We start from the raw sequence: 16,602 nt of genomic DNA on the forward strand, positions 1-16,602 counted from the left end.
AGTTTTCTTTAATTCTTTGAACATATTTATAACACCTGCTTTGAAGATTTTGTCTGCTAAACTAAGATTGGAGCCCACTCTAATCACAAGACTGTCAGACTGGATTTTAAAAAAAAGCAACATTAGATTATGTGCTCATATTCAAAGACACAAATAGGCTAAAACTTAAATGATGTTTAAAAGATACCATATGAAGAGTAAATATAAGTGAGCTAGAGGAGCTTTCTTAATATTCCACAAAATACACTTTAAGACAAGAAATATTACAAGAGACAAATAGCAAAATTTCATCATGGCAGAGGATCAATACATCAGAAAGATATAACAACCATAAATATATACATATCTATCAACAGAATGCCAGTATGCACTAACCAAAAATGAAACATTCAAAAGGTAAAAACATTAATTAACAAGTATAGTTGGAGATTTCAGTAACTTCATCACAATAATAGAACAACTAGATGAAAAATCAGCTAATATATTGACGAGTTAACATCAACCAGCAGGTCTAATTGGCATTTGTAGAAAACTCCACCTAGCTACAGCAGAATGGCTGACAATGTATTCTTTTTAAACACATAGAACATTCTCCAACAGACAATATATTAGGTTTAAAAAGACCACAATAGAATTAATTAAAACTCAACCCCAGAAAGATATTTGGGAAATTAACCTACATATAAGTAACACAAAGAAATATGATAGGAGATATTTGAAAATTTTTTTTGAATGGAATGGCAATGAATACAGAAAATCAAAATGTATGTTAAAGAAGTGCTTAGATATAAGCTTATGGGTTTCAATGCTTATATTACAAAAAAGTACCTAAAGTAAGTAATCTAAACTTGTACCTCAAAAGCTTAAAAAGAAAAAAAAAAAAAGCTTAAAAAGAAAAGCAATTAAATCCAAAATAAGCTAAAGAGGAAAACAACAAAGATTGAATTAGAAATCAATAAAATAGAAAACAGAAAATAGGAGGAATCAACCCCACAAAAATCTGGGTTTTTTTTTAAATATTACAAATTGATAAATCTTTAGTTTGACTAAGAAAACAGAGAGACACACATGCACACTTTGTCAATACCAGGAATAGAAGAGGGGGGGCATCATTACAACACTACAGAAATTTTAAAAGGTCATAGGAATTATTAAGAACAACTGCATGCCAACAAACTAGAAAACATAGAGGGACTATAAAAATTCCTAGAAAGGCACAAAAACACAAAACTTAATTAGAAATTTTTAAAAATGAACAAATAACAAGAAACAAGATTGAGTTATAATTGAATAATTTACCCTGAAGAAAAACATTGGCCGGATGGTTGCACCAGTGAATTCTGTCAAATATTTAAGCAATTAATAATGTCAACTATACACAACTTTCTTTTTTTAATATTTATTATTGAACTATAGTTGACATAGAATGTTATATTAGTTTCAGGTGCACAACAGGGATTTGACAGTTCTATATGTTGTACAGTGCTAACTGTGAAAAGTATAGTTACCATCTCTCACCAAAATTATCACAATATTATTGACTAAGTTCCCTATACAATACCTATTTCATTCACTGTCTCCATGCCCTCTGGCAACCACCACTTTATCTCTGTATTTATGAGTCTGTTTCTGGTTATTTGTTTATTTGTCATTTGTTTGTTTGTTTTAATTCCACATAAAAATGATGTCTTGGAAAAAAATACTATTTTTTGTCTGACTTATTTCCCTTAGCATAATACACTCTAGGTCCATTCATGTAGTTCCAAATGACAATATCTCATCATATTTTATGGCTGTGTAATATTTCATGGTAGATCTATAGGTGATAGATTATAGATGATAGATAGATAGATAGATAGATAGATACTACATCTGTATTCACTCGTCTATCAGTGGACATTTGGTTGCATCCATATCTTGATTTTTATAAATAATGCTCCAGTAAACATAAGGATGCATATATATTTTGTAATTAACATTCTCTCTTTTTTGGGGGTAAATGCTTAGTAGTAGAATTCCTGAACAATATGTTTTGGTTTCTTTTTTAATTTTTGAGGAAACTCCATACTGTTTCCTGCAATGTCGCACCAATTTACAGTGCCACCAACAGTACACAAGAATTCTTTTCTCTATGCCCTCTGTACAGTTCTTTCTATAAGGAGAAGAATATTGAAAACTTTCTGAGAAATTCAGTGAGGTCACTATTATCCAGAATGCAAAACCAGGCAAAGACAGCAAAAGAAAGTATAAACAAATATCCCTAACTTCAAAGGTTGGTGGTTATGACCTTCTTTGCCCCTGAAAATAGAATACATGAAATATAGACTAACATTAATGATTTATTAACATTAGTGATATTTGCTACAGATAACTGAAAACTCTTCTTAGTTTTTTCCCCAATTGCTTTATATGTAAAATTGAAATATAAATATTTAATAATAATGTCAAAAACAAATTGTGCATACCGGTAATAGAGTTATTCACTGTGGGTATTAGAAATATACTCAGTGTGGTTTACAAAAAAATTATTTAATTTAAAGTTTATTAAAGAACATTACAAGTACGACCTATAGGAGCTTCTAGAACGAGATGTGGAAAATTGGCATAGAAGATGGAGTCTAGACAGTAGATAAGGAAACATCATATATTATCACAACGTCAGTAGGGATGGATGGCAGTGACACTAGGCAACACTGAAGCAGTGTTGTTAGTAGGGCCATGGAAAACTGTTATGGTTGTCCTGATGTTACCAGCTGCAAAACCATCCCTGTTTCTTGGCATCACCATCTTGCTTTCAAATCCTGTGGTGGGTCCATGATATATTAGTCAGCTTTTGGTTGCATATCCACATTTTGGGGTACCCACGACTGAGAAAGATATAACTTGGATTTTCACCTATTATGAGAGATGGTCTTTAACTTTTATTAAAGAATTATTAAGCAGTTAATTATCCATATGGCAAAAGGGAGTTTGGAGGATGAATAGTGCAAGGAAATAAGAGACACATTCCACTATGTATTCTTTCCTTAAATAATTTTGCAAAAAGCCTACCTTTTTCTACTTAGAAATTATTTAAAATAATTTGGGAATATGAAAATAAATTCAGTTTATAGTAATTGTTGAAGGAGATCATTGAGAGAATGTGGCTGCTTGTTGACCCTCATGTTATTTGGGGGCACTTGGAGGCTCCTTACCGCTGCCTCTGTCCGTAGAATACATATATAAATACATGTTGCCACTACTGTCACACTGGGAGCTGTTTTAAGGATATAAACTTGAAAGAGGAAGATGTTTTTAAGATTATCTGGATTAAATACATGGCTGAACCAAGTTATAGACTATAGACTATAAATAAAGTTAAGATTCTGGCAGGTAAATGCCTGGTTTTTTGGCAGCCCAAGGCAGGCCTTGTAGAAAAGTTCCCTTATTATTAAACTTACCACCTACAAATCTGGAGTGCTCAACCTCTTTCTTCTGTCTTTCCTTGCCCTCCATGTACAAGGGTCAATTTGCAATCCAACAGTAACTTAAAGAAACAAGGAGCTGAGAAGGTCTTATTTACGGTTTTTATTTTGTTTTTAAAGAAATGCAGAAAGGATTCAAATATATTTAATGGACTGTTTTTCAAGGAGAGGCATCAAAGAAAGTCAGTTTGGTTAACATTGTATAATTATATATAAAATAGTCATGTATGTATTCAATTTTAAGGAAGTAATGTAAATTTTGAATCCTAGGTGCATGGAGATGAGAATAAAGCCGTAGTTGTAGTCACATCAGAACAAAAACAGAAAGAGTAATTGATGGCATTAGGCAATGTGTCGAATTTTTGCAGACAAGTTGAAAATCTCATATACACTGAACATAATCTTTACTTAGTTGCCAGTTGTATCAGTGACATATTTATAATGAAGTGAATGCTTTGCTTGTTTCTAAATAATAACTGTGAGATTGAGGTAGATGAGTGCCTTAGTGAAGCCTGTGGAAAAGGTTACTTGTGTTGATCTTTACAGCACCTTTAGCTGCCTGTGTCAGAATGGATTTCAAGGTAGGCACACATGCTAACCAAAACTAATTCCTGAAGGTTAATTTGAGGTAGAAGTAACTCCTTATTTTTAGAAGATACCATTCATCTAGTAAACATGCATATTAATTCTTTTCCCAGGAGAACATTTGAATATATATATCTGCTTGAATTATTTTACTACATCTTCACATAATCATAGAAACAGATATATTTAGTGTTGAATGAATATTTTGCTTTTGTAAATAAACTTTTTTTAGGTTTATCAACTATAAGTTCATTACACTTATATTTATTATTTTTTAAGATTATTTATTTCAGAGAAAGAGCATGCACATGTGAGTGGGGGAGGGGCAGAAGGAGAGGAAGAGAGAATCTTAGGCAGATTCCATGCTGAGCACAGAGGTGGCCACTGTGGGGCTGGATTTCACAACCCTAAGATCACAACCTGAGCCTAAACCAAGAGTCTGGAGCTTAACTGATGGCGCCTCCCAGAGGCCCCCCCATCACACTCATATTTAAAACTTCTAATATTTCTTTTTATACCATATTTCATTCTGTTACTCTGGTAACTCCTACAATAGCCCTTGTCAATATATATCCGTTATTTTGATAAAGAGCTGTTTATGTTTTTAAATATTTTGTTTTTTTTTTTTACATTAGGAGGACACTCTAATAATAGAACTTTGTTTTCCAAGATTGGAAAAAGTATTGAGACTCTCAGTACTTTATATGCAAGTAAATACTATCAAACTGTCATCATTATAAGCCAAAATGTTGTCCAAAATCTATCTTCCCAAAAGTGTTCCTAATTCTACTTCTATGTGAATGATTGTTTCAAAAATAAAGCACTGCATAACCTTTAAGCAATGAGAAAGTCTTACTTGTTTTGAAAACCACAATGAAACAACCTTTTTTTCCCCTATTATATCTGAGAAACTGTTTTTTTGTGGTTAACTTTAAGAAAGACCATCTTCAGATCTGTGTTGTCACTTATTAAAACTTAATGTACTGTTTATCATAAACAAAAACTCAAGGTTATTTCTTAAAATTGTATGACACAGAGAAAAAACAAGGTGTTTTGAAGAAGTGAACTTTGGCAGATCCCTAACTATAAGGAATAAACTAAGGTTTTTATTTTTTTACTTTTTATTTTTTTTTAAAGATTTTATTTATTTATTCAACAGAGAAAGAGATCACAAATAAGCAGAGAAACAGGCAGAGAGAGAGGGAAGCAGGCTCCCTGCTGTGCAGAGAGCCCTATGCGGGGATCGATCCCAGGACCCTGAGATCATGACCTGAGCCGAAGGCAGAGGCTTAGCCCACTGAGCCACTCAGGCGCCCCTACACTAAGGTTTTTAAATGTGCCATTTTTCTTCTCACAAAGTTGATTCATAAGGAAAATTACCAAAAAATAATTTTAAGGTTTAAGCAAAGTATTTATTCACTCATTATTTTTAATTTTCATTTTTTCCTGGGTTATTTTTTCCTGGGTTAACTTGATATTCTAATGTCACATTTTCACTTAATATTTTGTTAGTGATCATGATAATACAAATAGTTTTTCTATTTAGTTAGGTTTGCTCTTTCCTATTTAGTTATCTATTACCTTAATTTTCCTCCAGCCCAGATTCATTTCACCATTTTAGAGAAAAACATTTAAGACTAGAAAGATTTCCATTCTTCTAACTTGCTAATGCCCATGTGTTATGTGTCAAAGCCAATTTTTCTGTTCTTATTCAAAATTAGCAAAAAAAAAAATTAGCTATCAAAAAAGTTAAAAATCAATTCAAAATCAGCTTAGGCTATGTTTTCAATGCTTTGCAAATTAACAAACAATCCAAGTGACAGAAAATGAAAGTCAGCTTTAGAAACACAGCTCTAAGTGGAACATTCATGGGAAATCTGCACTGCAGAACCAGTTAAAAGAAAATGTTAAGGGGTCCCTGGCTGGCTTATTCCATAGAACATACAACTTTTGATCTTGGGGTTGTGAGTTTGAGTCCCACCTTAGGCATAGAGATTACTTAAAAGAAAAAAACAAGAAAAAGAAAAAAGAAAATGTTAAAACTATATAGTAAATGAATACTTCTGATTTATTTTCTTTCCATATAGACCCGCTTTGTGAAATTAATAAAAAGAAATGTGACTCATCACCCTGCCTCCATAACACTACATCTACAGAGTTCATGGATAAATTCAAATACTTGTTCCCCCCTGGCTTTATTGGTAAGTAACATTTGACAACTGTGCCTTTTAAAAACATTTAGCCCTGGAGAACAAACATCAGGATGCTATTGATTCACTAGTACTTCCTTTTTGGTCCTTTTTATTTTCCTTAAATTAACATTTGATTTGTATCCCAGTAACTTGAAACATCTATTCTGTCTCTAGAATCCAAAGCAGAAGATAAATTATTTCACATCTAAGCAGACTTTGAATGCCTACCAATTCAGAGATTAGTCTGCATTTAGTAATTCCAAGAGAAGTTGTTGCAGTTTGTAGTAAGGTGAAATGAATGGGTTCTAACAGTAATATGTGTGGCATTTTTTATCTGGATAGTTTAGTCTCAGATATCACCCGAAATGGATTAAAAGATTTGGAAAAATTTAAGAATTATAACCTGACACCTGGTTGCCTTATTTTTTTAATTATTTTTTAAAAGGTTCAAGATATAAAATAAATACAGATTTGTGTTCTTCACATCCATGCAAGAATGGCGCAACCTGCATTGACCAACCTGGTAATTACTTCTGCCGTTGTGTGGCTCCATTTAAAGGTAATGAACACCAAGAGAAAAGGTAATGCAAACATAATTAACTTTAAAAAGCATTTCTGTCTCTTATCTGAACTCATTTCAGTCTTCCAACAACATTATTAGTCCTTCATTTTCTTAAAGTCCACTTCTAAAGTGACCAACCAATTATCCCTTAGGCAGAAACTAGAGTGAAATGAGCTTTGTTTATACATTCACTGAAATAGATGAGTTTCTTACTTTTCTATTAGAAAGGCCACGGATGCAACCAAATGATAAAATGAAAAGTAATGAATTTATTGCCAATCTATCATATTATATTTTAAATATTTTTTCCTGTTCTTTCAGTTTCTCGAGAAATTGTCAGGTTTTTTCTTTCTTTCTTTCCATTTACCAAACTAAATATTATTTGTAAATTATTGTGTTGACTAATATATGAAAAGTAAATCTGGATGCTTCCTTGGATTTAGTATATTTTCCTAAATTATGAATTTGAAAACTAAATTAGCTAGTGTTCACCAAAGAAACAGAACCAATGGGAGATATATCTATGTATCTATACCTATCTGTGTATTATGGCAATTCATTATGTGGAATTGGCTCAGACAGTTATGGAGGTTGAGAAGTTTCATGATCTGTCTGCAAGCCAGAGACCTAGGAGAGCCAGCGGTATAATTTTAGTCTTGAATTCAAAGACATTAGAGCCAGTGGAGAGGATGGTATAAATCCCAGTCCAAAAAGAAATAAAAAACAGCATCTCAACTCAGCAGGTAAGCAGAAAAGGAGCAAGTCCTCCCTTTCTTTAGTTTTTGTGCTACTCAAGCCCTCAACAGACTGGCTGATGCCTGCCCAGTTTGGGAAGGGCAGTCTACTTTACTGAGTCTACTGATCCAAGTGCTTGTATCATCAGGAAACACCCTCACAGACCCTCCTAGAAATACTGGTTAATCTGGGCACTCTGTGGCGCAGTCAGGTTGCCACATAAAAGTAACCATCACAATGTTCAACTAAATACAATCAATTTAGATATTTTCAAATGTTGCACCTAATTTTCTTAGATTTTCTTATTAATGAAAAAATATAACTGCTGACAAATTTCAAGTATTTTCTATCTATATAAACTCATGAAATTATAGTTCTCTTATCTGTTAACTAGATATAAGAATATACTTATCTCATGGATCTGAATATAGATTAAGTGAAGTAAGTCATAGGAATACTATATCACCTGCCAGAAATTAATCATCATCAAGTATTTAATTATAATTTTAAATAATTTTCTGACATATATATGTAAAAACCATTAAATGTGCACATATGCACTGTTTTCTAATGTTTGGTTAGGTAAGACTTAGTATATATTTATTTGATTATACATCTTTAAAGGTACATAGAGAATTATCTAAGCAATACTAGTAGTGTGAAAAAAATTAGATTTCATTTTAAAAATAATAAGTTTGACTAGCACCTAGATCTTAGTTTCTCATACCATTCTCCAACAAAAGGATCTCTTTAGAGATCTAGCTGATTCTAGAACTAAAATGCAGAATGTAAAAGTGAGTGTGGAGAGTCTTGTAATGCCAGAAAGCAAGGAGTACTCAGAAAGATAGAAAACCATGAGACTATGTAAAAGGGACACATGAGCCAACTGCCAAAGCTAGAATAATTTGAGCAAGAAATAGTTTACCCAAAATATGAAATAAATAGCCATGAGTCCATACTGAGAAAAATAAATGATGGATAAATACATGAGTCAGAATAATAGACACATCTTTTATACAGAATAATTCCAAATAATTTATGAAATACTTTACACTCAAGGAGATTGAACATAACTTCTTACCTCTTGAGTTTGGGCTGCACCTAGTGACTATATTCTGAAGTGCACAGGATGGAAATGGGGGTTGGGGGAAAGTAACATTACCACGGAGAAATCTGACAAACACTACCTAAGTCAAATGACCAATGTTCACATCAACAGTACTTAATTATGTTAATAGCATAGACATATGATATGAAGTAATGAGAATGGCACTTTATCATAGGGATTTTTTTCTTAAAAACACATTATCCCAGTCTAATCATGATAAAATCATCAAACAAATCCCAATTCTAAAAATACCTGACCAGTACTTCTTAAAACTATCAAGGTCATCAAAAACAAGGAAAGTCTGTGCAAAAGATTCTTACTTTAATTCAGTCATAATTATTTATTTTTGCTATTGTCATCCTTGCCAGAGGAGATAGGTCCAAAACACTATTCCTAAGGCTGATGTTTAAGAGTTTACTATATCTTTTTTAAGAACTTTACGGTTCCAGGTTTTATGTTTAGGTCTTTAATTCATTTTTAATTTACTTTTGAATATCTTTTAAGAAAGTGGCCCAGTTTAATGATTTTGCTTGTAACTGGTCAGTTTTCCTGAAGGAACTCATCAATAAATTGAATAAATTCTCCCTATAAGTTGGGAGAAGATATTTGCAAATGATATATCTGATAAGGAGTTAATATCCAAAATATTTAAAGAACTCATACAACTCAACACCAAAAAAACAAAAAGTGCAGTTAAAAAATGGGCAGAGGACCTGAATAGCTAGACACTTTTCCAAGGAAGACATAGAAATTGGTCAACAGACCCATGAAAAGATGTTTATTATCACTAATCATCAGGGAGAAACAAATCAAAACCACAATGAAATGAATGAATGAAATGAAATGAAACCACTCCTGTCTGTCAGATTAGCTAGTATCAAACAGTTAAGAAATAACAATGTTGGCAAGGAAGAGGTGAAAACTGATCCCTCATGCACTGTTGGTGGGAATATAAACCAGTACATCCTCTATGGAAAATAGTATGAAAACTCCTCAAAAAGTTAAAAATAAAACTACCATATGATCCATCAATTCTACTTCTGGTTACTTGTCCAAAGAAAACGAAAATACCTACCAAAGAGATATATACACCACTATGTTCATTGCAGTATTAATTATAGCTAAGATATGGAAGCATCGTAAGTATCCATCAATAAATGAACGGATAAAGGTGTGGTATACAGCAGAGAGCATATAATACTATAGTAACTCTGGTGACAGATAGTCACTATATTTATTGAGGTGAGTATTTCATAATGTATATGAATGTTGAATCACTATGTTGTATGCCTGAAACTAATATAATATCGTATGTCAACTATACTTCCACCAAAAAACAAAACACAAGAAAGTCTGAGAAATTTTCCAAACCAGAGGAGACTAAAGAAACATGAGTACTAATATTACATTTGTGGTATCCTGGATTGGATCCTGGGGAAGGAAAAGACATTATTTTAAGACTAAGAAAATCCTGGGGCACCTGACTCATTCCTTTGGTCAAGTATCCACCTCTTGATTTTGGCTCAGGTCATGAGATAGAGCCCCATGTCAGGCTCCATGCACAGTTTAGTGAGGAGTCAGTTTGAGATTTTGTCCCTCTTCCTCTGCCCCTCCTTCTGTTCTCTCTCTCTCAAAATAAATTAATAAACTATAAAACAAAAAAAAAACGAAAATCCAAATAAAATATGGACTTTGGTTAATAATAGTGTATCAATATTGGCTAATCTGCTATGACAAATGTACTAAACTTAGATATTAATAACAGTGGAAACTGGTTGAAAAGTATATAATATCTTCTGAACTATCTTTGTAACTGTTCAGTAAATTTAAAACTATTCTAAAATTTTAAAAAGTTTAATTAAAAATAAATTATTGCAAATAAATAATTTCTGATTCAAAATAATTTATACTTAAAACATAGTCATTTTTGGTAATCATAAATGTTTTTACCTTTTCATATACTAAATATTGTAGTATAATTACATATTTACAATATGTACATATTGTAAATTATATAAACATATAAATATTTACATATTTACAAATATACTACATATTGTAGTATATTTACATATTTATAATGTAGTTCCACTCATTATAATGAAGTAAAGAATTCTTCAGTTAATTGCTGTGCCTTAGATTTGTAAAACAAATGAAAATGTTCAATGGATTTTCAAACAAAGACATAAATAAAACATAAAAGGAAAAACAAAGTTGATCTGTTATAAAATGAATGTTCTTAGTAGTGAATATAATATTCTTTTCTGGTAATAATGACATGTAATGAAACTTACAGTACTAAGAATACACTATACTATCAAAAACACATTTTTGACAATTTTTAATTCACTTTTATTATTATACATCAGTCTGCTAGAGAATCTGTCCTGTGTAACAGAACCTAGTTGCTTGTTCCTCTGTTTCCTTGGCTTCTGGTATAAGCTTAATTATCTTCTATTATTTGGGACCATGTGAATGAGTTCACAGTGGTAGTTTTAATCTTATACTCTGATCCATAAGAAATGTCCTGTAAGTCTTTTGTTCCCTTTTTTCTTCTCCATTCTTGTTGAGAGTGAGATGTCTAAAAAACTAGAGGAAAGAAGAACCAGAAGATAGAAAAGCATTGGTCCCTAAATCATGTGAAAGATGTCCATGGGTCAGAAGTATCTCCATTGTACTGAGTGAACAAAAAAACATAAAAGTTTGTATTGTGGGGGCACGTGGGTGGCTCAGTGGGTTAAAGCCTCTGCCTTCAGCTCAGGTCATGATCCCAGGGTCCTGAGATGGAGCCCTGCATTGGGCTCTCTGCTCAGCAGGGAGCCGGCTTCCTCCTCTCTCTCTGCCTGCTTCTCTGCCTACTTGTGATCTCTGTCTGTCAAATAAATTTAAAAAAAAAAGTTTTTATTCTGGTAAGCCACCAAAATTAGAAATTTTTCTTTGCAGCAACTAACTTTATTTATCCTGAAAGTTACCCCTTTAATGCTCATAAACACTTCCTTGAAAATTTCATTGGAATTGATCTTTACAATGCCATGAATAATTATATTTTTGGAAAACATATCTGTGTAATACAGTTATGAATCATTTTTATAGGAAACGTACATATAATTTCTTCTTTTAATTTTGTAATTCTTGGGGAACTTGGGTGGCTCAGTCATTTAAGCACCTGCTTTCAGCTCAGGTCCTGATCTCAGGGTCCTGAGATCGAGCCCCATGTAGGGCTCTCTGTTCAATAGGGAGTCTGCTTCTCCCTCTCACTTTCTTTCTCTCTCTCAAATAAATAAATTTAATTTTTTTAAAAAATGCAATTCTTTATTCTCTGATTAAGTTTAAGATTGTTTGCAAATTTACAATATTTCAAGAAGAAATAAAAAAAATATATAGAAATGCTGAAACTTCAACAAAGCAATCATAAGATTAAGTTTAAAAATATTTAGTTGAAATGAAACAAGATGCGATAGGGAGGGAGATAAACCATAAGTGACTCTTAATCTCACAAAACAAACTGAGGGTTGCTGAGGGGGGTCAAGAGGAGGGGGTTGGGTTATGGACATGGGGGAGGGTATGTGCTATGGTGAGTGCTTGAAGTGTGTAAACCTGGCGATTCACAGACCTGTACCCCTGGGGATAAAAATACATTATATGTTTATTAAAAAATAATAATAATAGGGTGCCTGGGTGGCTCAGTGGGTTAAGCCGCTGCCTTCGGCTCAGGTCATGATCTCAGGGTTCTGGGATCGAGTCCCGCGTCGGGCTCTCTGCTCAGCAGGGAGCCTGCTTCCCTCTCTCTCTCTCTGCCTGCCTCTCTGTCTACTTGTGATTTCTCTCTGTCAAATAAATAAATAAAATCTTAAATAATAATAATAATAATAATAAAAAAATAATAATAATAAAATATTTAGTTGAATCATTAATTCAGTGAGGTCAGTTATTTTGTCTTGAGTAGACAGTTTAGCAGACTATATCCCAGGTAGGAAAGTCCAGGCTCCTTCCTATTTTGTGTCTCTCATAAGCACCACCATACTCATTCAGTTGCGTACTATTGATGGCTATTTCAGCCACTACTTCAAGAGTATATGTGCTCTTTGCCTGCAAAACCTAGATTATTTATTTTCTGGCCGTTTCAGAAAACATTTGCTGATGTTTGGTGTAGAAACTTTTATAAGCTCCTTGTGGCTTTCCATTGGTATAGTCCAAGTTTATTTATTGGTTCTTTTTTTGCATTAATATATATTTTGTTAAAGTCATATACAAAATCTGCTTTTTATAGGAAATGTGTAATTCTGCTCTACTATATTAGGTTAATATCATGATTTTTCATTTTCGGTAAAATTGATGCTAGAAAAATAATTCATGTTTGGGAATTTATAAATTGTAAGCCTCCCCCTTCTTAAATTTAAAGAATATGTACAGTTACTGTTTACCAAATATGTGAATTTGTAATATATGGTGCTTTGAGTGTTTATGAATATATCATAGTTCAAACATTTTGCCACTTGTAGAAGTTATATTTCATTGCTAGTTATAACTTATTAAAGCATACACTAGAGAAAGGAATTTACCCAAAAAGTAGATTGTGATTATTTAGCCAACTTATGGGAACAATAGAAATAATTAGAAAAATCTTTGTATAATTACTTCTGGAGAGCTGAATAACGCAGTGTTTTTATGCATGATAGTTTCTAGCATTATAATTACAGATGCTCCACAAGTAGCATAGGTTTCACACATGTTATTAATGCTATATATCTCTTTTGAAATCTGTAGAATCATTTTCTTCTTTTTAAAAAGAAAAAATAAATATGGATAATAAATTCCTTAACACAACAATTGTTTTCTATGAGGTGTTCATCCATTGGAGTTAGCTACTGGTTAGTTTTGATTTAATCTAGGCTCCCTTCCAAGCTCTAGTTTTAAGAACTGAATTTAGCAAATAAACATCAAAAATGCATTTCCTTCAGATAGAAAGGATATTCTTACTTTGTCTTCTGTTTACTCTGAACTGAATTTTTCTTCAGCATTAATAGAATATTTTAACAAATACAGATTGCTTTTCACCTTCCCTAATAGAGGTAATAACTGATTTAAATCAAGAAAACCTAATGCCTTTCATGTAAGAAAGCAAGATTTGGACTAGATACATGTTCTACATGTTTGGACACCACTATTTTGTATTTTAATTAAAACCAAGATGATACAAATCAGTCATTCACAGTGAGTACTGTGGTCATTAACCAGTCTCTTGTCACAGCCAGTCACTGCTTAATGGAGCACCCTCCACTAAAGCCCTCAATGGGCAACACTCCCAAAAAGAATTTAGTAATAATAATTTATCTTGCTGTCCATAATGTACCAAGTATTGGTTTATTATGTTTCTATGTGTGGAATAAATGGTAATAAACAATGCCTCAAAGTGCAAATTTTCTATGTGTGAAACAAAAAGAAAACTATTTGTCATGCACATACATACCCCCCCCCCACATATCTAGAATTAAATAAACTTACTCATCTTCCCTCCAGAATTACATGCAATTGTGTAGGAGTCCCTATTTTAAAAATTCTAGTTAATACTCTTTATTTAAAAATATAATCATGTATGTTAACTAACTAGAACTTAAATAAAAGCTTAAAATTTTTAAAAATCTCAAAATATAAAAAGTACAGGGAGTGGAAAATATATTTAGTCAGTGCCAACTAATCAACCCTTACTCAATCAGCAATTTTAAATTATATCCACAAAATAGAACTGGAGTAAAGAGAAGATGATGATGACCACCTATAACAAAAATTGCTACTGTCAGACTTAGCCAGAACTCTCCTTGCCAGTAAAGTGCTTAAAGAGGTAGTCCCTCACAGAATTTAGAGTGTTTTCCTAGTAGCTGAAGAAGACCACAACTCTCAAAGTGCCTATTACACATTAGTGATACTCTGAGCTGTATTAACGTAATGAAATTCTCTATAGGACAGTATGATTGATAAATCTAAAATCTTAAGTGTATATTTACTAGTATTGAACAAAACTGTTGATGATTTTATAATTCATAAAATGAACCATTTGCATTTTGAATTTCATTAAATGAAGGAATTCTGAGAGAAAATAGTTTTGCATATATCATGGTTAAAGCAATAGTCTGTATTTCTATCATGTTTTGGTGGGAAAAATTACGTTGTTACCCTTTTGTTCTGAAATATAAAAGTTTCCAATATCTAATACAAAGAAGACAGGACTTTGATGTAAATTACTGTTTGTTTCTCAGGAAAATAAGTGCTTAAACTAATAAGAATGTTATTTTAATAAGGTACATATGTGCAAGTAGAATAGAAATATTGTTCGAGCAAATGTCTTATCTGCTGAAGCTTTAATGACACATGTCCCTAAATGTGTAGCAATTAAGATAAAAGAGCAAAAATGGTAATTAACCATTAAACATGTTTTCAAAAGAAAGTAAACATAGAAGAAAGAAAACTCAGCAAAATAAAAATGCTTAACTGTGTTGAATGCTAGAATAAAAATGCTGTTTTCTGGATAGGACACTCTATTATGGGGACTTGTAATTAGAAAGCAGATTTAAGTACATATTTTTTAAGTGCTTGTGGAGTGAAAAAGACTAGAATACAGATAATGGAGCAATTAGTTTTTTAGCCTTCACAGCCCCTATCTCAGTCATTCTTGGTTTGAGCTACAATGGGGAGCTACGGATGCTGTAATTAAATGCTCCAGTCTAGTCAATCTATAGCAATACTAAACATTCTTGGAGACCAGAATATTTTGGCTGGAAGATTTCTTCAACTCAACTACAGATCAGTTGAGTATATTAACAAGAAGTCAATTTAATTAAATGCATTTAATGAAAGTAATATGAGGTTTTTTTTCTTTTTTTCTTTTTTGAAAGTAATATGAGTATTATTTTGGAGAGGTTGGGCTAACTTAAAGGACAGAGTTCATAAAAACAATACAATAGAAAAAAAAATTCTTTTAACTGTCTCCTAGTTGTTCTCCATAGCAATTTAAACTAGAAGTTTGAAGTACATGTTGGTTTGAAAATGAGTATTATGTTCAACTTCTTGGTGATTACATCATTACCTTTAGTCTGATAGAAATACTTACATGCTGTAGCCATTTAGGCAGTAACAATAAAGGGAACCTGAGTAGTTGGTAGGTATATTTCTTTGTAGTATTTATAAAAGCAATTAATTCTACATGCTTCTTTTATTAATTTCTCATGCTGTTTTTAAAGTTCCTCAGTATTTAATATCTTGGGCCAATATTTAATTGTACAATTTCAGTTGTATTCCTTATTAATGAGTCAGAGAAGTTGTTTATCAGTTTCATATTCCCTACCTTTTTACTTTATAACCTATAGAATACATTTGGATAGGTGATTATATTTGATGATATTTTCTATAAAAATAGCATATCAAAGAAAAAATACTGTTACATACTATAAGTATGAACATATTATATTGAACATGTTACTGAGTTTAATCAACAAGATGTTATAGAGATCCTTCTATCTGGGTAATCCAGTATGTGCAATGACACGATGACAGGTCTGGCAGATTCAGAGAAACCCTTAACTATAACCTACATTTTATGCTAATCAGTTTTGATTTACATTATCAACAGGGAGTAATGTACCCTTGACAATTCAACATTTAGGGAAGATTATAATTAAGTTGAAATTTACAGAGAAGGATTAGTTTACAATGTATTAATAATAATTTGAACTCTGTAAAATTGGAAAATAATTTGAACTCTGTAAAATTGGAAAATGATTACACTTTTTTTTTAAAATTCTTACCTTCCTTGGTTTCTAGGATATTACTCACCTTTAATTTCTGGTATTATTCAGCATTATGTATTCAACTCTTTTACCTTTTCACTATATATACTTTTAAGTTGATCAAATTTATCCACATGTACCAATGACCTCTTTCCCAGCATGTGGAGAAAAA

At 32.1% G+C, this 16,602-nt stretch overlaps 1 protein-coding gene across 1 annotated transcript in view; it reads left to right on the top strand.

Annotated features, from left to right (window-relative positions):
- Nucleotides 1-16,602, top strand: part of LOC101670523 (eyes shut homolog) — an 858,786-nt gene that overhangs the window by 381,441 nt on the left and 460,743 nt on the right. The window contains 1 exon segment of the mRNA XM_045069380.1: nt 6,687-6,800. Within this exon segment, the coding sequence (XP_044925315.1) occupies nt 6,687-6,800 (114 nt within the window).

This window comes from Mustela putorius, unplaced genomic scaffold (genome assembly GCF_011764305.1).
Source record: "Mustela putorius furo isolate JIRA1106 unplaced genomic scaffold, ASM1176430v1.1 tig00003927_pilon_pilon_pilon, whole genome shotgun sequence".
NCBI lineage: Eukaryota > Metazoa > Chordata > Mammalia > Carnivora > Mustelidae > Mustela > Mustela putorius.